This window comes from Heliangelus exortis, chromosome 13 (genome assembly GCF_036169615.1).
Source record: "Heliangelus exortis chromosome 13, bHelExo1.hap1, whole genome shotgun sequence".
Taxonomy (NCBI): Eukaryota; Metazoa; Chordata; class Aves; order Apodiformes; family Trochilidae; genus Heliangelus; species Heliangelus exortis.
In genome coordinates, this window is record NC_092434.1 from 16,073,501 (window position 1) to 16,096,381 (window position 22,881).

The following is a 22,881-nucleotide window of genomic DNA, read 5'->3' on the forward strand; positions in this document are numbered from 1 at the left end:
GAGGGCAGGAGGGATGGAGGGGCAGGAAGGGACCCCGCAGGAATTCGAAATGCTTCTGCCTGGAAAAACTGAGGGATGAGAAGACACAGCTTGTCGGGCTGGGTTTCAGCTGGAGTCTGGGAGTACCAGGTGAGGGATGATGCACTTCTGTCCCCGGGCTGTATTGCAGTTGGCTTGAATCTGCAGAATCAAAATGATCCTGGGACACATTTGTAACTGGAGGGGTAGTGGTATGAATCAGTACTCGTGGTATGTGTTAAACAGTGGGGAAATAAGTGTGTATTATAGTTGGAAGTATTTGCTTAGATGAAACGGTAAAAAAAATAAAATTAAACATTAGTATTTTTCAAAGTAAGGAACCAGACTTGTTTCCTCTCCTCTGCATCCTACAACTGAGTTGTTGGAAAACAGCAGAGTTTGAAGCTTGCAAAAAGGGATTTCTGAGTTGGAAACTAGAGGGGAACATGGTTTTGTGGCATTTACCTGGAAAAAGAGTTAAAAGAACTTACAAAAGTAGGTCTGTACATCCTAAGGAACGATAAAACTAGATATAACAAGAGCCCCATTAGCCGGAGAGGTGATAAATGCTGAGCTCCTGGGGAGCTGAGGGGAAAAGAAAACCCACCAGCGGGGAATGTTCTTGCAAAGCATCGTCTGCAAATGTGGCTCCAGCAGAACAGGTTCTTAAAACTTTTCAAAACCAGTTGTTGCTTTTCAAAGCCTGACATTTCAAAGGTCAGCAGCCCAGGGGAGAGGGACCCCCTTCAAGCAAATGCAATCAACGATTTACCTTACTGGCTTGAGTGTCCTTCTCCTTCGGGGGTGGTGCTGCCTAATTGTCTGGGTAGATGTTTCCTAAAAAGACAGATTTGCAACATCCAAATGAAGGAGGAGACCCGAAATTTTCCCCATTTCTCCTCCCTCTAGGAGGGGGAAGTGGGAGAAAAGAGACCTCGTGGGGGTTGAGGGTGGCTTTGGGTAGAGCAGATGGAAACAGAAGGGAGGGAGGGCAATTCTGCAGACCAAAGCAGCATCAGACAGCAGAGATAACCCTGCCTTGCCCAGAGCCGGGGGCTATGGGGCGATGTGTCCCCTGGGGCACCTGGCATGTCCCTGCTTTATCCCGGCAGCCGGAGGAAAGAACTGCTGAGGAAACAAGAGTTTCCTTCAAGTTTTGAGTATCAACACCCTGGGGGTCCCCGCAGCCTCTTGCTCCCGTCCCCCATGCGAATTTTCCTGAGAGCCCGCACTGAACGGAGCAAATGCATTGGTACAGCAGGAGCCTGAATAACCAAGGCAACGTAAACGAGAGCAGTTGTCTTATGTTCATAAATCACTACAGAACAGGCTGAGCCATTGCAGTACAGCACAAATTGGGCTTTTCCCCCTCCTGTCCTCTGCAGTCTGGGTGTTCACATTTTAAGCCTGCAGCGTTTATTTCTTTGCACCGATGCTTAGATGTTGGGGCTGCTAAGCCTTTGAATTATGGGCATTTTGGTCCTTTTGTAAAACAAGATGGAGGATTAAAGGTTTCTCAAAGCTCTGCTATTGCAGCACTGGGTGCAGACATGTGCAAGGCCGATCTTGCAGCAGAAGCTGGGTTGTTCTGGAGCTCAAACATCCCACAGGACTCGGGCAGGTAGGAAACCACCGAACCCATCATCTGTGGATGCCTTTGACTCTGCAAGAGCCCAGTCGGGGTTTGGAGCCACTTTCTCTGTAATTAGATAGCAGCAAATGCTGTGTTCTACCCCACAGCTCCTCATCTCCACCAACAGCGAAGTTGTTGCAAAGACTACGTTTTGTTCCTTGTATCCGAGGTTATTCTCTTGTCCTTTGCTGTGTATGGAACAAAGACACAAACATTTCACGCTCATTTGTGAAAAAGGACAGAGGGTGGCTCAGAAACCCTGTTAAGTTCACCTATAACTTCGTGTATTGAATCAGCCTAAAAATCCAGCTGGTGCTGAGGGTTTGGAAATGCCAGCAGATTTAGTGGGTTTTCTGCAGGCAAAGGAGAGCCTGGGGAGGGCTGTGCTCCTCTGAGGCTGTGGCAACGTTTGTCTGCTTTCTGACAAGCTTTTCCATGACAGGTTTGGCAGTGACATTTGAGCTGTTAGCACCGGGAGGCAGAAAATGTCTCCAGGCTGTTGCTTTGCTGAGGCTCTTGGATCAGCTTTCTGCTGCACCAGGATGCTTGTTGCTTCAGATGGGTCCAATCTCTGCTGATAAATCACCTCCACCGTGTGAGGAGGGTTTGATAGAGCATTACAGGAGGTATCATCAGGGGCCAGACTTGACATCTTGTATTCTATTAGTTAAAGTCTGTAATGCTGAGTATTTCAAAGAAATAGCATTGCCTTAAGCCAGGCAGGCAATGCAAAGTGAAATCTCTGTACAGAGTCACCCCTGGCTTTTCTTTCTTGGTTTCTTGGTTTTCTGTGTTCCCATTTCAAGTCCTGACCAGACTGGAGCAAGGCTGTACTCCCCACCTCAGGGCTCCCCAGTTTTCAGAAAGAAAGGTCAGCAATGTGAGTTTTCTATGTGCAGCCTGTATGACATTACCTGGGATGGCACTTTTCTGCAATCTAGATACTGTTGTGTTTTGGGTGGGATTTTTTTTTTTTTTTTTAACTACAAAGGATTTCAATCATTTTGTTACCAGAGCTTCGGGGAAGAGAAGTGTTTTATTGTGTAAACTCTTGAGCATCACCCTACATGCCAGAGGCATGTGTGCTCTCTTCTGTTAATTTGGCCCTGCCAAAAGCAGAAGGTGGTTCCCACCTCGCCCTTATGCCAATCAAGTTGAGTATTTTGACATTCATGGCCCACACTCCCTTTTTCCTTCTTGTTCAGCACAGTGCATTGGTTTTCCAGCCTCCATCCCTTCCCCCCCTCTGCTCTCCAGCCATCACCTTCATGCTTTGGAAGACCTTCAAGGCAGAAGAAGGGCAGAAAGCAGAGGTTGGAGAGGCAGAGCCTGCAGACAGTGCTGTGTTTTGGAGCTTGGACTGGTCCTGAGTTGTTGCTGACTCTGGGAAAGCTGTTGAGCTGCTGCTGCAGGTCTCGTAGCTGCATCTGATGCTGCTGAGATGGCCTGGAGAAAATGGGGATTCAGCAAAAGCTTAAGTAGCAGATGGCATTAAAAATTCACAAAGGCTTCTCTGAAGCCTGCTATCCTGGAGAAGCATTTTAATGAGCTGCAGCTGGGCTGGGGGAGAGAGGGGAATCCTTCCCCAGCATCCCTGTGCAGTGCTCACCCTTATCCTTTTATTCATTTGTGGATCTCAATTTTCAGTGAAAAACTAGACCAGGTTTGTGTTGGGTTTTTTTTTTTTTTTTTCCCCCCTCTTCTTTTCACAATGTCTTAGAAACTCAGTGAATGGAAACTTATTCAGGTTTGCTCTGGAAAAGCAAAATTAAAAACTGAGAGGTTGTTGCCAGTGTTCAGGGGAAAATGTTAGGATTAAACGTGGGGACTGGGGTTTTCAGATGTTCCTTTGAAAGCTTTTTCTAAGAAGAGAAGCCAGAGGAACCCCTTTTCAGCTGGAAAAAAACCCCAACAAAACAGATTCAGAACTTGTGGGCATTTTTCCCAATGGCTTTGTACTTTGCCTGTGGTGTTGGGTTTTTTATATTTCATTTTAGTTTAGTCAAGTTAAAGAGGGCTGGGCTGAATTGCAGAGCCCCAGAGCCATTGCAGAGCTGAAAGGGGCCACCTGGGTGATGCTGAGATGGGGGAGAACAATGTTTTGAAACCAGTCCTGGGTTGGTACTTCACTTTTTCTTGATGCTAATGGGCTTTGGCTGGTTTTGCAATTAAATGTGGAGTGGAGCAGGTAGAGCAGAACCATGGGGGATGCTCTGCTGCACCCTGAGCTGCTGATAAAAACAGTGCCCAGGGGGTGGGTGGATGGGGCAGGCAGGGTGTGTGTGCTTTGGTGTGGCAGGTTATTTTATTCTGTGTTAGTAGTTTTAATTTACCTTTTGTCATTTGTGCTTTTTTCTCCATTCTCTACAACGTGGAGCATTGTGGAAAACACAGCAATAGATCTTTTCCTCAAAGCCAGCTCTGTTAAAAGCTGGTTGCAGAAGTGTTGTGATTAAAGATGTGATTTAATTTGCTGGAGCAGAAAAATGTGTTTGGGTTTGGCTTTATTTGTTTTTTTTTTTGGTTTTTTTTTTTCCTTTTCAATCTTTCCAGAGCAGATGCATGTTCCCTGCAGGACTGCTCTACTTCTGTGCTGATCAGGATGTTGGCAGAAAGGATGAAAGAATATGGAAGAGATCTGCATTGGTTGCATTAGTGATGTTAAATATCTCTGACAGGGCTGAGATATACCCACCCTGCCCTGGACAAATAGCTGGGGACACTGTGCATAAGATTTACTTTAGTGTGTGTGTGTCTAAATAAATAAGACATACAGAAAAGTATTAAGCAGAAGGGGAAAATTAAGAGCAACTGTGTTGGCTGCTGTCCCCATGCAACTGGGGAGCTGGGATGGGAAGTTCTGGGGCCCCACAGGAGCATCCCATGTGGTGGGACTGCCACATCTCTCCTTTATGGCTTGTCCTGAAGCAAATCTGACACCCAAACCAGAAGTCTGTGGAGATCTGTGGAGATGTGCTGTTGGCAAAGGAGTTTCTCAGCGAGGGACCATGAAATGTCAGCAGTAGTTTGGTTTAAAGCCTGAAATGTCTTCAGTGGCAAATTTGAGGTTGCTGAGATTCAAGAAATGAAATGTTCATCATGATCAGCACTGGGGGATGATGATCAGCATTTCTAGGCTTACACCTGGACCTCACAGTCCAGGGGTCAGGCCAGGGAAGCAGGTTATTCATTATGCAGGTTCTTATTTGCTATTCAAATAACTTCTTCTCAGTCAGTTCTGGCACAAGACCTGAGTGTCCTGTGTGCTGCAAATGATAATGCAGCAGGGGAACTTTTTTCTGCCTTCTGAGAATGCAAATGAGGTATCTGCTTTTCCAAGGAGTTTAATTTGCTGTCTTCATCTCTGTGCAGCTTGTTAGCTGGATGGAAAACTGTCAGTGCTGCCAATGTAATCTTCTGGATATTGTTTCATGGGAATGAGCTAAGTGTTGAGTTGGTAGCTCACTAATCTGTGGCAATTTACTGCTAATTTGTCAACAGTCAACAACTACATCATCTCCCAGGTGGCAGAGCCCCAGTGTCACCACAGGCCATTCAGTGGTGGCAGTGGGAGGACATTTTTGTTTCCTGGCAGGGTTTTATTAAGCAAAAAATTACATTTCTTTTAGAGAAGGCAAACAAAGCCATGGTGCACCCAGGGCTGGGTCTGACTTTTATACCAAACCCTTTGCAGTACTTCCCAGGCAGAACTGTTGTTCTTAGGGGTCAGCAGGAAGCTGGTTCTGTTCTGGTGTGGCAAGGTCTTCTTGGGAGAATTCTGCCTTAACTGGGAGGAGAAAGTTTTGAAGTCAGGATTTACAGATTGCTGGGGCATGCACTGGTCTCTTATTCATGACAAGCTGTTCTGTCTTTTTGTTTTATTTCCCTTTTAGATCAAATATTTAGAAAGGCTGTCAGTAACTTGCATGGTTTGAGCAGACGAATGCTTGCTGGTGGGTTTGAAATGCAGCATTTCAGGATAAAAAGGGGCCTGCAATAAAGCTGCCTGAGCAATCAACAAAAAATTTTGGTCCTCCAAGTGATAGGGATCAAAGGCTGATGGTCTTTCAGCCTCTTTTCTCCATACAATCCCCTCTAAACCAGAAATCCTAGTTGTGTACCCATGTATCAACCACATCCTTGCACATTACATCCATGAGTTCAAAAGGGAGAAGAAGGTGGAGAAGAAAGCCAACAGAGAGGGCTGGGGCTGAGGCTGGAGAGAGCAAGGAAGATGTTTGAACACATGGAGAATCAAAGTCTTTGGGAGAGGGATCTGGGCTCTTTGGGCCAGGAGGCTGCAGAGGAATCTGCTGCTTCACTGTGGTGGCTTCTGCTCCTGTAACCCACAGGGGAAACACTTTGAATGGGCAAATAAATCAAAGGTGCTAAAAAGCTCCTTGTTAGGAGTCAGTCAGCCATTTGATAGCACCCAATATAAAGCAGACAGGCTGAGGCCAGCTGAGAAATAGCTGAGAGTGGGCTGCAGTTGCATGTCTGGAGCTAAGCTGGGTCTGCTGATGGCTGAAAGGGAGATCTCATGGGGAGAGGAAGGGAAGGGGGTAGGAGGTGTGTCCCAAATCACTTTATAGTTATTTACCACTCATATTATATGTAATTTATCTATGGTATTTAGCCCAGAGGAGCCTTGCTGTCTCCTGGTGTGTGTCCACCCAGGCTGTGCCCCCTCTGCCCCTTCTCACCACCCAGGCTGGAGCCCAAAGAGCTTGGGGGTTGCCTCTTCACCTCAACTGTAGACCAAGAAGTCACTTACTGCAAGCTACAGTTTCTTTTCCCCAGTGTTTTCCCACTCATCTGCCCTGAGCTGGACCAACCTGTTCACATGGGAAGAGTTTTGGGGACCAGGTCACCTGCCATTCCCCTAAATTATTCCTAAACAGCAGCACCTGGGGAAGCTGACTCAGGATTGAGGTGGGAAGCAAATGTGTTGAAATCAGCAGCTGACATTCATCTTTTTAAATGGCAAGAAAAGAAATCCAATTAGAGAGATGAAGACTGGAACAGATACCTTTCTGTTTTCCAGAGAATATGGTGAATTAAGAGAGCTTTGTAGGCCACTGGAATCTCTGAATCCTTTTTAAATGTGCAGGTAGTGTTTGTTATAGTCTCTATTAAGCAGCAATTGGACTTGGCCAGGCTGTTTGCACCCTGGTGAGGTCTGATCCCAGCATTTAAATTTGTGAGGAACTGTGATTTTTCACTGGAAGACATTTCCTACATAGCTGTGATAAAACATGCAAAGTCAATATACTGGGTGAGTGCATGAAAAAAAACCCCTCCATTTAAATCAGCTGGTTACAGCAGGGTGAGGATTAGCTAGGAAACTGAAATAAAAAAAGTAGAGTCTTCACAAAAGAGAAAATGTGCAATATCACCCCTGCAGGTCTCCCTGCCTTGTGGGCCTGCATTTGGTGTCTATCTATAGCTACTATTAAAAGTAATTTCAAAATTACTTGTTATTCTAGGATGACAAAAAGCTTCATTTGGTGATAAAAGCTGGGAAGCTTGGGGAAAATCCTGGCATGTGAGTGGTTATTGATGGATACTTTGGCTCTTTCTGGTGAGAATGAGGTGCAGGTTCCCTGACTACAGTGGAAATCCCCATTTTTGCCCAGACCAGGTTCTACATGGAAGATTGTCAGCCCTCATCTGCTTGGTAATGTGCATATCTATCATCCTAAACAAGAACCAAGCTTTAAGTCATTCCTCAACATCTTACACTTACTGATGGGGTAATTCTAAAATGAAAGACACTTCTTTTTATCTCCCTTAAAAATAAAAAAATAGAGCCTCAGTCATGCTGTATCAGTGAAGGATTTTGAATATGCACCAGTTCCTGTTGGACCACAAAGCTGCATCATCTGCTGCAGAGCAGAAAGAAAAAGATTAAAAATGACACATCTTGTTTTGTGAGCTCTGTGCTTTATTACAGAGAGAAGTACCTTCAAATTACTGAAGAAGAGCTGATCTTTATTACTGGGGCAAATGTCTAGGGCAGGGGAACTGGCTGTCTACTTCAGAGATGTTCACTTTCTACGTGCCTGGTGTGGTACCAACCCTTGTGAAAACCTCTGGACTGGGATGTAGTTACTTTAAAAAAAAATAAATTGATTTTGTAGACATTCCTTAAAATCCTTTCACTAGAAAATGACTATAGTTGTAGTAATTTCCTTTTCATGATGTGTGTTACATCTCAGTAGCAAAGATGCTTGCATGGGCACTGTTCCAGTGGCAATGGTACTTATCACAGAATCATAGAAAGTTATGGGTTGGAAGGGACCTAAAAAGATCTTTGTGAGGAGCCACCTTAGTGTGGGGTGCAGCTTCTGGTACCTCTGGGTGGATCTGAGTCACAGCATGAGGAAACAGAGGCAATGAGCAGCCTGCCCAGGGCATCCCATCAGTGCAGAAATCATAAAATGTGTCCAGCTGCCTTGACTTGGAGAACAAGCAGCTTTCAAGGCAGGTTTTGCAGCTTAAGAACTCTGTTAAAAGGGATATTTTCAGGTCTCACATTTAGATCAGGTGATCTCCATCCTTCAGATCCATCACGGGTCTGGAGGTAATTTTTAATTAACAGCCTGGGGCTGAAAACTCAAATCTGTATCCAGCTTTGTTTAAATGAATAAAACTGCTCCCAGTGACTTCCAAGGGGACTGGATGAAGGGTGCAGGGTTGAATCTTGCCCATCTTCTTGCTGCCTTGTGTATCTGCACATCTGCTCCCATGAAAGAATTAAAAAAAAAAATAAAATATGCAGTCATCACTTTTATTCACAGCTCACAATACCATCCAATTCCCTTACCTGTAGTTCTGCTGCCACTCACACATTAAGTGGGGCTTAAAGCATCTTAGAACTCAAGGAGTAATAAAAATAAGTAATGAAATATGTTAATAATAAAGCCAGAAAATAGATGTGCAGTCTCAACCTGATGTTATTGAAAATGGATTTAGCAAACTGAGGCTCAGAATAGTGACATTATTTTGTAAATGCTTCAATCTATGTGTATCCTTGAGTGGATTTCCAAAAGCTTAGCCATCAGGTTTCCTGTATTTTGGAGGATTTATGATCTTAGTTTAATTTTTTTTCCCCTGGCTGCCTTAGTGGGTGAGAACACACTTCTTGGGCAATTTCGAAGGCATAAAAGCTGCCTCTGGACTCCTCAAATTTTCATTGTGTTCTCTGTTATATCCTCCACTCTTTGGTTACTTGTAACTTTGATAACTCTGTTTGGCTGGTGATTTGCTTTAGTCTTGGCCTGCCATTGAATTATTTTGAAAAGTTACAGTAAAATGAAGATTACCCTGCCAGGGAAAAGTGATGGCAGAATAGCTGTGGCCTGATTAGCTCTTTTTTTCAGCCCATCAGGATCAATCCAGGTGGTTTCTAGTTGGTGGCATTTGTCCTTGCTGCCAGCTGCTATGGGTTTAAAGGGGAGGAGGGTCTGAGCAGGTGAGAGAAGATCTGAAAACTAATGGAAGCTTTTTTTTTTTGTTGTTGTTGTTTTTTTTTTTTTTTTTATCTGGTGTGGATTTCTGTGATCTTTCCAATCAAAAATAGCTCCAGAGGGTTGAGGTCTCCTCCAGGACAGGGCACAGATGAGGTCCAGCTGTGTCACCAACACTACTCTGGTACCTGTCAGTGCATTTGGAGAATTTGTATCTCTCACCCAGAAGCTTTCAGCAACCCCCCAATATCTGAAGAGGCTACAAGAAAGCTGGGGGAGGGCTTTTTACACAGGTGTGTAGTGAGAGGACAAGGGGAAAGTTTAAAACTTGAAGAGGGGAGATTTAGGTTAGACATTAGGAAAAATTTTGTTTAATTTGTGGGTGGTGAGATACTGGAACAGGTTGCCCAGAGAAGTTGTGGCTGTCCCATCACACAGCCAGAGAGCCAAGGGAGGTCTGTGAAAACATTTACTGAGCACTTAGATTGGGGGGAAAAATAAAATTGAATTCAGTCCCAAATATCCCTGGTGAGCTGGATGAACTCTTTTTCTCCCTAGAAAAATACTCAGCCCCACACTGGGCCAAATCCACCTATTCACCTAGGCAATTATTTTAGCATTAATACATCTTTACCTACAAGAAAGCTGGGGGAGGGCTTTTGACATGAGTGTGTAGTGAGAAGACAAAAGGAAAGGGTTTCAAAATTGAAGAGGGGAGATTTAGGCTGGACATTGGGAAGAAATTCTTTAATTTGAGGGTGATGACACTGGCACAGGATGCCCAAGAAGCTGTGGCTGACCCATCCCTGGTAGTGTTCAAGTCCAGGTTGGATGGGGCTTGGAGCAACCTGGGCTGGTGGGAGGTGTCCCTGCCCATGCAGGGGGTTGGGACTGGATGAGCTTTAAGGTTCCTTCCAACCCAAAGAATTCTATGATTCTGTGATTCTAAAAAGCAGCTTTCTAGAAGTCTTATCCACTCTCTGGTGAGCACAGACACTGCAGCTTGCAGAAAAAAACCTTCTTTTCTCCTGACTGGGCTGATAAGGCTGGAGCACAGCACCTCCATCAGCCCTTATCACAGCACACACTGGCAGGTAGGTCTGGTGTCTGTGGTGCTGTGGTCAATCCTCACTGCCTGGGATTTAATTTCAATCACCAAACCCCAGCCTGGTCCACTCCCCCTTATCTCCTCAACTCCCCAAAGGTTTCCTTGCTGCTGGGTCCCAGCCTCCTGCAGCTTCCAGGCTGTTTCCCAATTATAGATAGGCAGCTCAAGGATTATCTTGTGACTGGGGAGGGCTTGATGTGTTTGCAGTCAAGTATTGCAGCTTGAGTTAAAGAACAATCAGCTTTAAGCTGACTGGTAGTGGTATTTGGGGGGGTTAAAAGTCTTCTGTACTGTTTACAAGGAAAATTTGGTGCTTTTATCCAGGTTACTGCCAGGGGTCAGCAAGTTCTGGGGGGGATTTCCACAAGCAAAACAATGTAAATGAAATAAAATTCACCATCAGCTTTCTCTTCCAGAACTTTCACCTATCCTCTATTACTTTGTGCTGTTAAATGCCAACAAAATGTTGGTGTGTATTGATACCTGGCTCCCTGTTCTCACCTGCAGCTCCAGGGTAGGAGTCAGAGCAGGGGCTTGGTACAGATTTTAAAGTGGGAACATTTCAGAGGCTGCTGCAAAAATGTGGTCTGGGCATGGATTACTCAGGGAAAAAAAAAATCAAGCAAGAATAAAATGCAATAGATGAATTATAACTAGGCAAAGGAAAAAGACTTTCCTTAAACTTTGAAAGAAACACCACTGCCTCTCTTAGAGGTGAGTGAGTGGTAAATTTGGACTAAAGTGCTTTCCTAAAAACAGTAACTTGATTTTTATGCTTTCTCTTTCCCGATAAATTGATTTATGTGACTTCCTTGGGAATTTAATTCTGTTTCTTCTCTCTGTGGAAGGACAACTGCAAGGTGAATTAGTACTGCTTCAAGGTTTGCAAGAATTGTCCCATGGATCAAGAACTGTTTAGCCCTCCTGGGACAGAAAAGCCATCAATCATCCTTTTGATCTTGATGCTTGAAGATACATATTCATTGTCAGCCAGGATCAGAAGAAACCAAACCTTAGGCCTGGCTGGGATAGTGCAAAAGCCCTGGGAGGGGAGCTGGTCATCCAGATGTGCAACATGCCTGCTGCAAAAAGGTCACATCTGGGGAGAGGGATGCAGGAAAACAACACAGGCAGCCAGGTACTCTCTGTAGCCATTGCAGTGCACTGAAAATAATACCCCTTGTACCCAGTGTTGCTGTGGATTTTGGTCTCCTGCTGTGTTCCTTTGGTAATTGCCAATTAAAGAAGTATCTGGGACTCAGTTTATCACTGATCTCATTTGTCTGTGTCAGGCAAGAGAAACTGGGTTAGCATCAGCCAGCCTGGGTGTGCTTTAGGAGCAGCAGACTGATTGAGTTTGGGGAAGAAATATTGATGTGTATGTGGTAAGCTGGCTGATTTTGTGCTCTAGCCTCATTTTCTGAGAGAGAAGCAACAGGGTTTATAATTGATTTAATTAAATAATGAATGATACATTCCCCTGCTGCAAAGAAAGCAGCATTTCCAGGCTGTACATCTTCTGTGGCTATGAATGGAGAGACTTTAAACAGGACATGAGCAGGGGGTGGTTATTCCTCCCTGGGCACTGCTGCACACCAGAGCAAGGTCAGCTGCTTGAAAAAAACCTCAAGGTAAATCAAAGTTACCTTCAAGTTTCTTTTGCCTCTCTCCCATTGCTTTACTGCTGGATTTCTTCATAGGAGAATTTCTCCAGACCTCTTCATTTCCAGCTGTGGCTTTTATTGCTGTGCTGTACCTGGCCACAGCATGCAGAGAAAGGCTCCAGATTTACCAGTTAGGAACAAGCCTTTGTCACCTTATCAGCAGAACTTGCAAAGGAATCCTACTTAGATCCCCCTTGCCCTTGGGCCGAGAAGTTTTTTTTTCCTTTCTTGGTTGTTTGAACAGGCTGTAGAAAGCCCAGTGTTAAATTAACACTGGGGCCAAGGTATAAAATCATATATAAAGTATATGGCCAGATTTTCCAGTTGTTTGGATATTGTCATTCTCTGGGTTGAGATCAGAGCCACTGACTCTGTGGGGCCATTCTGTGCCACTGGGGCTGCAGAGGAGCCTGGGAGCTTCTGGCCAGAGCCACTGTCAAAATAAACATTCAGGATGTTGCTTGCTGCTAAAATTACAGAAAATTCATCTCTAGGTGCCCAGGAGAACATTATTAAACCTCTTGTGCTTTCTTCCTCTTCTGGTTTGCAAGCAGGCACCCAGCAATCTGGAGCCCATATGGCCAGGCAGATGGATTCTGTGTGTCACCAGGTCCCAGGAGAAGTAAAGGCACAACACTAAGGGGACACAGTCCTTGTGTGTTTAAACAGTTGACAGATGAAGTGAGATGTGTCTTGTTATGCTTGGTAGCTGATTCTGTTCATTTCTATCCAGATCTGGGGGCTGCACTGTGTTGGAGAAGATGCAGCTGGGTGGAGGTGGCAGAAGATGCTGCTGGGTTTGTCATTAATTCCAGCCCTGGATCTTTTCCTATCTATGATATGTCCCTTCATGTGCCTCCTGATCATTGGAACAGATGACAAAGCACTCTGTAATGTCTTCAATGTAATTCAGTTGTAGGCTGAAGTTTTCAGGCTTTTCTTCTTCAGGTTTGATTCATGATTTGGGTTAACAGCCCAGGTTGTACCCTGTGGCTGGTGAGTTTTGCCCTGGTTGAGGGCCAGTTCTGCAGAAGCACTTGGAGATAAGTACAGTCTGAATCTTTACATCTGCACACAACTCTTGATTTTCAGCTGTTGTGCTCCTGGCTTTGCCTCTTCCCTAATGGTGGCTGTCTTGCTGTTTGCAGATGATGGGAAGTTGTCCCTGGAGGAATTCCAGGCCTTTTTCTCTGATGGGAACCTCAGCGAAGAAGAACTTGAGAAGCTGTTTCATACCATTGACTCAGACAACACCAAGTAAGTTCCCTGTGCTCAGACCCCTCCATCCACAGAGCCTTTGGACCAGGACCTTGGTGTGCAGGGGTCGTGGTGCTCCAGAGAGTGAAGGCGCAGAGGCTGCAGGGGGCAACTTGCTTTGCAAAACTTTGCAAAACCTCAGTTTCTGCTGGATTTGTGTCTCACAGTGACTTGAGGACATTTTTCAGGTACTTTTCTTTAGTGCAACCTGATCTTTATAGCATCTGAAGTAATGCTTAGTTTTGCCCAGGAGGGCACTGAAGGTCATGTAGCTTTTCCACTTTCTCTAAAAGCTTGGCTGTGATGTATAAAGCAACTGTGTGAGCCTCTGTCAGCACAGTCCTATCAAGCTATTTTACACACAACAAATTGAGATGATCTGGGGTCTTGTGTCTTTGTGAGGTCTCTGTATCCCTTGTATTTGGATCACGTCACTTTCCCTTCCACTTAAAATATCCCCTGGAAAGCAGGGATAGCACTTGGTAGAAATGAGCCCTTTCTCTTCAAGGTGAAGACTGCTGTCTGCATCACAGCTGCCATAGCAGCAGGGAAAACTGATGGCAGAGGAGGGATCCAGGTGTCCTTTAGTTTGGGGTTACATCAAAGTTGCAACTAAACGTGGCACCTTGAGGTTACAAAACTTCAAGTTAATTTATTTATTTATTTTTTTCCCTTGAAATGAAGAATTACCATTTTTTCAGCATGTGGTACAACCAGTTGGAAGTGGGAAGTACCCAAATACTTTGAGTATCTTTAAAGCTTTAGTTAGTAGGTTTTATCGTGTTTTGCCACGTTGGTATTAAAACAAAAAAAAATAACATGGAAGTCCTTGGAGTAAAAAGTGCAGCCCTTTGCTATCTCAGCAATCAAAAGGAGATGGGATCTGCTGCCTTCTGCTTCATGGGTCTGATTGTTGGGCTGCAGGTGATGCTCCTGTGGGAATAGTCTGGAGGCTCTGGGACTTGGGTCTGACCTTCCTCTGGTCTAAGTGATAGTGTTGCCTGAGCTCATCACTTTTCTTCTGGCCTTTGAAAGTTTGCAGCCAGCTCATGTGTAAAGTGAGGTTTAGTGTGTGGATGTTTCTTCTGGCCTCCTTTGGGGAATGTGGAGAATCTGCAGCTTGCTCTGAGCCTTGGGAGGGGATGGCTTCTCAGCTGGAGGGAGAGCGAAAGTGCCTTTCTGTAAATTGCCTGCAGCAGTGCTGACTGCAAGTGGGGTCTTGCTGAGCAATACCTGAGTGTGATGAGGAGTTCCCACAGTTTGGTGGGGTGTTTTTATTCTGCCAGACTGGTTTGATCCTGTACTCAGTGCTGGTGAGACCACACCTCGAGTCCCGTGTCCAGTTCTGGGCCCCTCAGCTCAGGAAGGAGATTGAGGTGCTGGAGCAGGTCCAGAGAAGAGCAAGGAGGCTGTGAAGGGATCCAGCACAAGTCCTGTGAGGAGAGGCTGAGGGAGCTGGGGGTGTTGAGGCTGGAGAAGAGGAGGCTCAGGGGAGACCTCATCACTCTCTCCAACTCCCTGAAAGGAGGTTGGAGCCAGGGGGGGGTTGGGCTCTTTTCCCAGGCAACTCTCAGCAAGACAAGAGGGCACAAGAGGTCTCAAGTTGTGCCAGGGGAGGTTTAGGTTGGACATTAGAAAGAATTTCTTGCTGGAGAGGGTGCTCAGCCATTGGAATGGGCTGCCCAGGGAAGGGGTGGATTCTCCATCCCTGGAGATATTTCAAAAGAGCCTGGATGTGGCACTCAGTGCCATGGGCTGGGAACCACGGGGGGAGTGGAGCAAGGGTTGGACTTGATGACCTCTGAGGTCCCTTCCAACCCAGCCCATTCTATGATTCTATGATCCAGTTCTCAGTACCTATTAGCATGCTGATGAGATGCCAGTTTCATTAGTAACTGATACTTGCACAGCATCTGCTGTTCTTGGCTGGAAGGAAAAGCAATGAGTTGCTTCCAGCTTAAATCTGAGCATCCAATTGGCACTTGATTATTGATTGGCAGAGCATGGGCACGTGCAGAAAATCCATCAGCTTGGAGGAAGAGCATGTTCCTTGGTTTTTATCTGCAAGAGGTCTCTCAGCTTAAGAGCTGAGCTGCTGTGAGCAAAAGTGCTTTTCAGTATGAAATGAGTAATTTCCTTGGCTGCAGCCTTGCACCCAGTACAGTCCTTCAGATTGTGCTCTTCACCTTGCCCTCTGCTCTCCTCTTCACACAGGAGGTTGGGGGGGCTGAGGAAGGAAGGAAATGAGGGAGGGAGAGAGGATGCTGCCTCCAGTCTCTGGTATGGTTTGCACCAGGGTTGCAGTTTCAAGTGCTGCTGTCACCCAGCAAGAAGAGCAGAGCTTTGATTTTTCCATTTTAAAGAATATTGAAACTATATTCATGCTCTCTTTCCAAAAGGCTGCTTGAATTACAGTTTTATTGAAGTTTGCTTATTTTTAAAGCTGTTTTTTCGATATTCCATTTTATTTCTCTGTTTTTCTCATACTGTCCATCATGTTTGTTTAGGGTGCAAAGCTACTGAAGTTCCATTACAGCTAGAGTAGAAAATGGAGAAAATTGTGTGATTGTCAGTAATCACTGTTATCAGGCAAATTACAAAATGCTGATTCAGCTTCCTGGGGTATTTTTAGAAGCAGGGAGCTGCTGCCTTACTTGAGTACACAAAATGAATGTCTCTTGCTTTCTTGACTGGTTTTAGCTGGGAAGATGGTGGAAGGGAGAAACGTTGGGAGAGTGGGATGCTGAGCAGCTGGAGGAGTCTGTCCTGGGCATCAGGACCCCAGCTGAACACCCCAGGTGGCAAGGTCAGGTTAGGAGGATGCTGAACTGAATTAAGACCCCAGAATAGCTCAGGGGAATTCATGGAGCTGCTTTTTTTCTCTTGGCTGCCTCTAAGAGGTTGCAGGGGTGGTGTGGGGGACCTGGGCTCCAAACACCCACCTGGAGTTTTGTAACCAGGAATCTCCATGTCAGCACCTGCTGAGGATGTGCTGGAATCTTATAATTGTTGTTTTATTCATCTGGCAGCAGAAACATGCAAAATGTGTCACATATTTCTATCAGTTCTGGCAGTGTCATATCCATCAACCTGATGTTGTTTAAAAATGATGATCAAGTGGCTTTTTTTTTTCCTCCCTCTGCCCTCCTTTTCTCCTCCCAGCCAGAGCAGGAGGGAAAGTAAAGCGTTGCTAGGTGGCTTTTCATTATTGCTTTTAGCTGCTATTTCAGGAGGTTTCAGTGGTGCTGGATGGGTTGCTACCTGAAGCTTAATGGGGAGGTAATTATATGTTAGTTTTAGTATCAAAGCTTCTGGAATCACACAAATTATGTGTATGATACGAAGACATTTAAATATGTATTTGGTTTAGTGGCAGAACAGGGCTTTAGAAAACCTTGGACTGATGTTCAGCTGGGAAATCCTGGTATATTTAAAGAATTATCTGCACCTTTTCTAATGATACGTATCAAATTTATAATGAAAACATCTTTACAAATTGAAAGCCAAAGCAGTTTTAGGATCACAAATGACTGGATGAAACTTCCTTAAAATGTTACTGTGATGCTGGATGAAATTTCTTTTGCCTGGCCCCCAGTTCCCATCTTCTTCCAGCTCCCTGGGCCAGCATTTACACCCACTCTGCATCCCCTTGGAAGGCAGGAGCACCTCTCAGCCCTTGAGAAAGCAGGGGGAGGTCAGATGGGGCTGTTGACCCAACTGATTTAGTCCTGGCAGAGGCTTTTGAAAATTCCTTTTCTACCTCATACAATTTTATAGCTGCTGAGGAAATCCTTGGGGAGACATCTGCTCACTGGAGCAGGAATTCTCTGATGAGCTTTACAGGTCCATTCACAAGCAGCCAAGAACATGGCACGAGGCTTCTGCTGCTGTGTCATTTGTTATCTCTTCCCCAGGCTTAGAGCTGTTCTATTCATTGCTTGATGTTTCCCACCCACACCCCCCTCTCTAAATGAGCTTTTCTCTCCAGTGGCAAACACTGGAAAAGGCTGGAGTGTGTGCCTAGGATAATTAACATAAGTAGTAGCTCTTCTCAGAAGCTCTTCACAGCTCCCCCAGGCTGGCACTTTTGCCAGGGGATTGTGACAAATGCAGAAGCAAAGCTGAGGCTTTCCAGCCTGGTACCACATTTGGCATCAGGCCACATCCTGCCCTTCAGCAGTGGTTGTGCAGGGCTGTACTCCAAGGGGTGATGAGTTAGGATGGGTAGGAAAACACAAGCTTTAGGATACTGGCTATCATCTTTCTTGGAAAGTTTGCCACCTCCCTCCCTAGACTCCTGAGCTGCTCAAACACCACAGGAACCTGTAGTTATAAATCACAGCATCCCAGACTGGCTTGGGTTGGAAGGCACCTTAACACTCACCAAGTCCCAGCTCCCTGCCATGGGCAGGGACACCTCCTGCTAGACTGGGGTGCTCCAAGTCCCCTCCTACACTACCAGGGAGGGGGAAGCCATGACTTCTATGGGCAACCTGTGCTAGTGGCTTGCCACCCTCACAGGAAAAAATTCCTTCCTAATATCTTATCTAAATCCACCCTGTTTCATTTGAAAATCATTCCTCCTCACCCTATCACTCCATGCCCTTGTAAGAAGTCCCTCTCCAGCTTTCCTGTAGCCCCCTCAGTTTCTAGAAGGTGCTCTAAGGTCTCCCAGAGCTTAGGCTTCTCTAGACTCAGAAGCATCAGAGTTGTTTGGGGTGGCTTTGGGATATAGGGCTGTGATGGGGTCCAGCCAGGGCAGCCCACAGTATAAAATTGGTTCACTCTGGGCCCCGTGCTAACACCTAAAGGATGAATGCCTGAGCCATGGAGCTTAATCATAGAATGCTTTGGGTTGGAAGGGTCCTTAAAGCCCTTCTGCATGGGCATGGACACCTCCCACCTCCCATTAGAGCAGACTGCACAAAGCTTCATCCAGCCTGGCTGGATCCACTTCCAGGGATGGGGCATCAACAACTTCCCTAGGCAAATCTATTCCAGTATCTTGCTACCCTCGTGGTGAAGAACATTTTATTAATATCTAACCTAAATCTCCCCTCTTTCAATTTAAATCCATTTCTCCTTGTCCTGTCACTACTCTCTCTGGTGAAAAGCCCCTTCCCAGCTTTCCTGGAGCCCCCTTCTTAGACTGGAGGCTGCTCTAAGGTGTCCCTGGAGCTTCCTCTTTTCCAGGCTGAACACTGGGGGCTCATGTTGAGCTTTTCATCTCCTACCACCCCCAAGTCCTTTCCCTCAGGGGTGCTCTCCCCCCCTGTCCTGGTTTGGGCCAGGATAAAGGTGATTTTTCTGAGTTTCTTGTAGATGGTTGAACTTGCTGGGGTTGACAGCAAGTTTCTCAAATGGAGTATTCCATCCCATGTGCATCATCCTCGGTATGGAGTTGGGGGATCACGAGGACCGAGCCACACCCTCACCAGCTGATCGGCCTCACCTGAGATCACCAGCAGAAGTGCTGGGTACCACCCCCCTTAACAGCTAATTGGTCTCACCTGTAACACTATAAAAGACCAGCAGAAGCTCCTCCCTGGCTGGCCGCTTGTGGCCCTGCTTGCTGGCCTCCCTGGTTGCCTCCCTGGTTGCCTCCCTGGTTGCCTCCCTGGTTGCCTCCCTGGTTGCCTCCCTGGTTGCCTCCCTGGCTGCCCTGCCTGCTGCCCTGCCTGCTGCCCTGCCTGCTGCCCTGCCTGCTGCCCTGCCTGCTGCCCTGCCTGCCTGCCTTCACCCGGCATCTTGGAAGGATCTCATCCAGTCCGTTTGCCTGCCTGTGTTCCTGCCTCCTGTGTGTCCAGCCTGGACTTCCCCAGGGCTGCCCTGCAGCCTTGGTTTGTGTGAGAATTGTTGGGGGAAAAGGGGGAAGGAATCTGATATTCATTCTCCTGTATATTTGTGTATATATATATATATATATATATATATATATAGCATTATTGTTTCATTAAAGTTGATTGGTTTAGCCTCCAACCCATAAGTCTCTCTCCCTTATTCTCTCTTCCTTCTTATCAAGGAGGAGAGAGAGATTAATAGAGAGCATCTGTCACCCGGTTTAATCGCTGGGCCAGTGTTAAACCCTGACACCCCCCCAGCCTCTGTGTTTATGCCTGGGGTTGTGCCAACACAGGTGCAGGATGTTGCACTTCATAAAATGCCCTGCAATGGGGAGCAGCATCCAAAGAGCATGAGGAGGTGCTGGCAAGGGGCTTGTGGTGAGGCTGGGGCTCTGAACTGATGCTGTTCCCCATGAGAGGACTCAAAGATGTCTGGATAGCAGCCCTGCAGCTCAGCAGATCAGTGGTCCTCTGAGTTCTGAAAACTCCTGTTTTGGTGCTGTAGGAGAATGATGTGGAACTCTGGTGGGGTCAGAGGCAAAAGCAAAAGGGGTTCAAAATCTGTTCTGGAGTGAACAGCAAGCAGCAAACACCTTGTTAGGAAGCTTGACACGTGCACTCTAAAGCTGCAGCTTGTGCTTCAGGTGATAACCTGGGTTATCAAGTGAACACAAGGCTCTCCACACCCTCCTTCTGGCCAGCTGTAGCCACTTTGGTTGGATACCATGGTCCCCCCAAAGATGATTTGCCTTTCCACAGCCTGTGTCAGGTCTGGGTGTCCTGTGGGGCGAGGAGACTCCATCTGAGAGTCAGCTGGGGACTTTAGCTGATGCCACCCATGCTTTTCTCCAGGCTTCTGCAGTCCAGACCTCTCCAAGTTGAGCAGAAAATACTTGCACTTCTTGGGCAAGGAACAATAATGATTATGACTGAGGACTTTTTCCTGCCCCTCCTCCCCTAATCTCAGCTATTTGCATGGCAAACCTGATTGAGTGGACTACTGCATTTATCTGGGAAATGAAGCCCATGCTTCAGAGATGGATGTGTCCATTGAAACCAACTTATTTTTTTTGATTACTGAATGTTCTCAATTAGCTCTCTGGGAAACAAAATTTGGATGGTATAATCATCTGAGGTTTTGATTAACTGATTCAAGAGACAGTTCTTGTCTCTTCTGAAACGTACAAAATGATTGCACAAAAAATTATATGTCTGTCCCTAATTTCTGGCTCTCAAGAATGTGGGTACTTGGTGGATTTTGTTCTCTGTGTTGATGTGGGAGATGTTTTTTGATTCCTAGCTTATTGGGTTTTGTGCTGACATGTCATTTATGCTTTGCTGTACTCTTGTTTTTCATTTAAGTGAGGGACTACTTGGTGCCAGCATGGGTGCTCAGTAGCTGGGTGCTGATAGAGCTACCAAACACCTCAGGCTGACCAGAAAAAAAGGGGCTTTTAAAACAAATAATTTGGTAGGAAAGTAACTGGGAGAAGCGTGAAGCTGGAAAAAAACTGCCCAGCAGCTTGTTTGAGGAAATATTTGAGAACATTTTTCTATTTCTAATCATATTTCCCAGGTGTTTCCCAGGCAGCCTGTTGGCTGGGTCCCTGGAGGGAGCCTGTTTAATCTGCAGCAAGGGAGATGGGAGCAGAGGACAAGGGTGGATGGGTTGATCTATGCAAATGAAACAGAGAAGTATCACACCAGGGGGAGTTTCTGGCTGGGACTGAAGCTCTGTGTTATTCTTCACACTGTTCAGGGCCATTCTGAATCAGAATTTCTTTCATCTTTTCTAGGGAATGGAAAAACAAAACAAAAATCTCACATTAAAACCAGAAAAGTGACTGAGGCATTTAATTCTAATCGACCACTTGGGCAATCAAAGAAATTGTAGATTTTGGTATAAGCTCCAGCTCTGCAAATTTATCCATGTGTTTTTCCTGGGTAGGTGTGCACAGGGCAGCTGCTGCTTGGCAGGCAGGGTGGCTGCCCTGGAACCACATTTGCAGAGAGTCTTTTCCAGATAATTTTTTAGTGGCAGGAGAAACAAAGAAACTGGGAAAATATAGTCAACAGAGCACAGGGATTTTTTGCTTGACTGGTCTTTTACTGGTTCCTTGCCAGTTGTGTGTTACCTACCTGCACATTTCTTGTTCTGATTCCTTCCTCTCCTCCATACAATTTTGGTAATAACCAAGACACCTGCAAAATCTAAAAGGAGGAGAAAGCTGATTTAACTGATGCTCTCCATCTCTTACCGTTTGCTTCTGGCAATTAGCAAGTCATGCAGCTGAGCTCAGAACAATTACTTTATCCCTGTCTCTTTTTTTCAGTTCAGTATTGCAGAGATTCCAAGTAGAAATCAGATTGTTCAGGCTTTCATATCAAGTAAAAATAGGCAAAATGTTAATTTTTTTAAAGCCTGCCAAGGTTTATAACCCCAGGTTTGCCTGATACTGTAATTTAATGGGAGAAGATTAAACAAGAGCTGATACAACCCAAGGTGCATACACACTGGAACCCAAGTGTGTAATAACCACCAATCTAATAAATTTGGAAGTGCCATCCCTAAAGTTGAAGTTACCAGGCAGTGAAGTTACCAGGCTGTGAGTAAACCTTCCCTTTTTTTTTTTTTTTTTTTTTGATGTGGGCAGAGTGATATTTTCAAGATCAAGTCATCCCTAAGAGGGGAAAAAAAAAAAAACTTGAGGTTTTAGATGCATTTCATTAGGGATTTGGCACATGCAGAGGCTTTAAAATATTTTGCACTGTACTAAATATCTGTTTTATTTAAGGTGATGACTGTGCTCAGAAACCAACTGTTAGGTTAAGCTTAGTCAATCAGTGTGCTGCAGTGGTATATTTTTCAGGGTACCAATTGCACTGTAAACAGGCAATTTATTGTGTTCTTGTCTTGTTTGGAGTTTCAATGAGCTGCTTTTCAAGAGATTAAGAAGTTCTGGTCACCTCTGACAAAGCAGAGAGAGAAGACATTGGCAGTTTTGAATAGGCTGTGGAATGGTTTTACAGGGCACAAAGAAAGGGGCAAGAGGAGCATTAATCACAAGATTAATCACAAGAGGAGCTTTAATCACAAACACCCCACCAATATTTGGTCTTAACACACAGATCCTGAGGAGCCACATCAGATATGGAGAAGGGAAAAAGAAAATGCACTTTCCACTAATTTCCTGACCATTGCAGAGGGCTGTGGTGTCCCTGAGTCCATGGCCATGTGTTGCAAAACATCCCCTGGCTTGGTCATCACCTGCATAAATCCAAAGGAAATCTGTGCAAGGAGCTGGAAGGAGCCACAACCTGGGTTTAGGTACTTGAGGGACCTTTCAGCCTTCAAACCAATGCATGTACAGAAATCCTGTTGATAGCAAGGGCAAGTAGGAGGGAAAAGAGCTCCCAGAGCACCTAGAAGCTATTGTCATCCCAAATCATGGGCCACAACTTATAAAGCTCTTTCATAAATACAAAACCTATTATGGGAAAACTTCATACAAAATCTTCCTTTTGCATCTCTCTGTTTCTGGGCAATTCTTTGGCTGAATTTTTATTTTCTGGTACCAGAGCTTTGCAGCAAAATGTGGTGAACTGCTGGGCTAACAGACCCCCTTTCTGTGCTCCCTGAGTGCTCAGTGATCAAGCACTTGGCAAGGGAAAAATGAAGTCATTAGTTTTGTTTTGGAGAAGGCAGCATTTCTCTCCCTTTCAGGAGCCCCTGTAGGAGCTGTTCCCTGTAGGTGTTTCAATATAAATCATCATGCTCCAGTGCTGGAAGCATCCCAGTGATGTTGTGATCCATATGGACTTTGCAAGCATGCACCTGTTTGATAGAAGATGGATTCTAGGGGGGAAATCTCTGTCTGGAGAGAATGGT

General features: G+C 45.5%; 1 protein-coding gene across 2 annotated transcripts in view; it reads left to right on the forward strand.

Moving 5' to 3' along the window:
• Positions 1 to 22,881, forward strand: part of NECAB2 (N-terminal EF-hand calcium binding protein 2) — a 65,336-nt gene that overhangs the window by 18,546 nt on the left and 23,909 nt on the right. For both annotated transcript variants that reach the window (XM_071757032.1, XM_071757033.1), the window contains one exon: positions 13,041 to 13,149. In XM_071757032.1, coding sequence (XP_071613133.1) covers positions 13,041 to 13,149 — 109 coding nt within the window. The remainder of the gene's footprint in view (positions 1 to 13,040; positions 13,150 to 22,881) is intronic.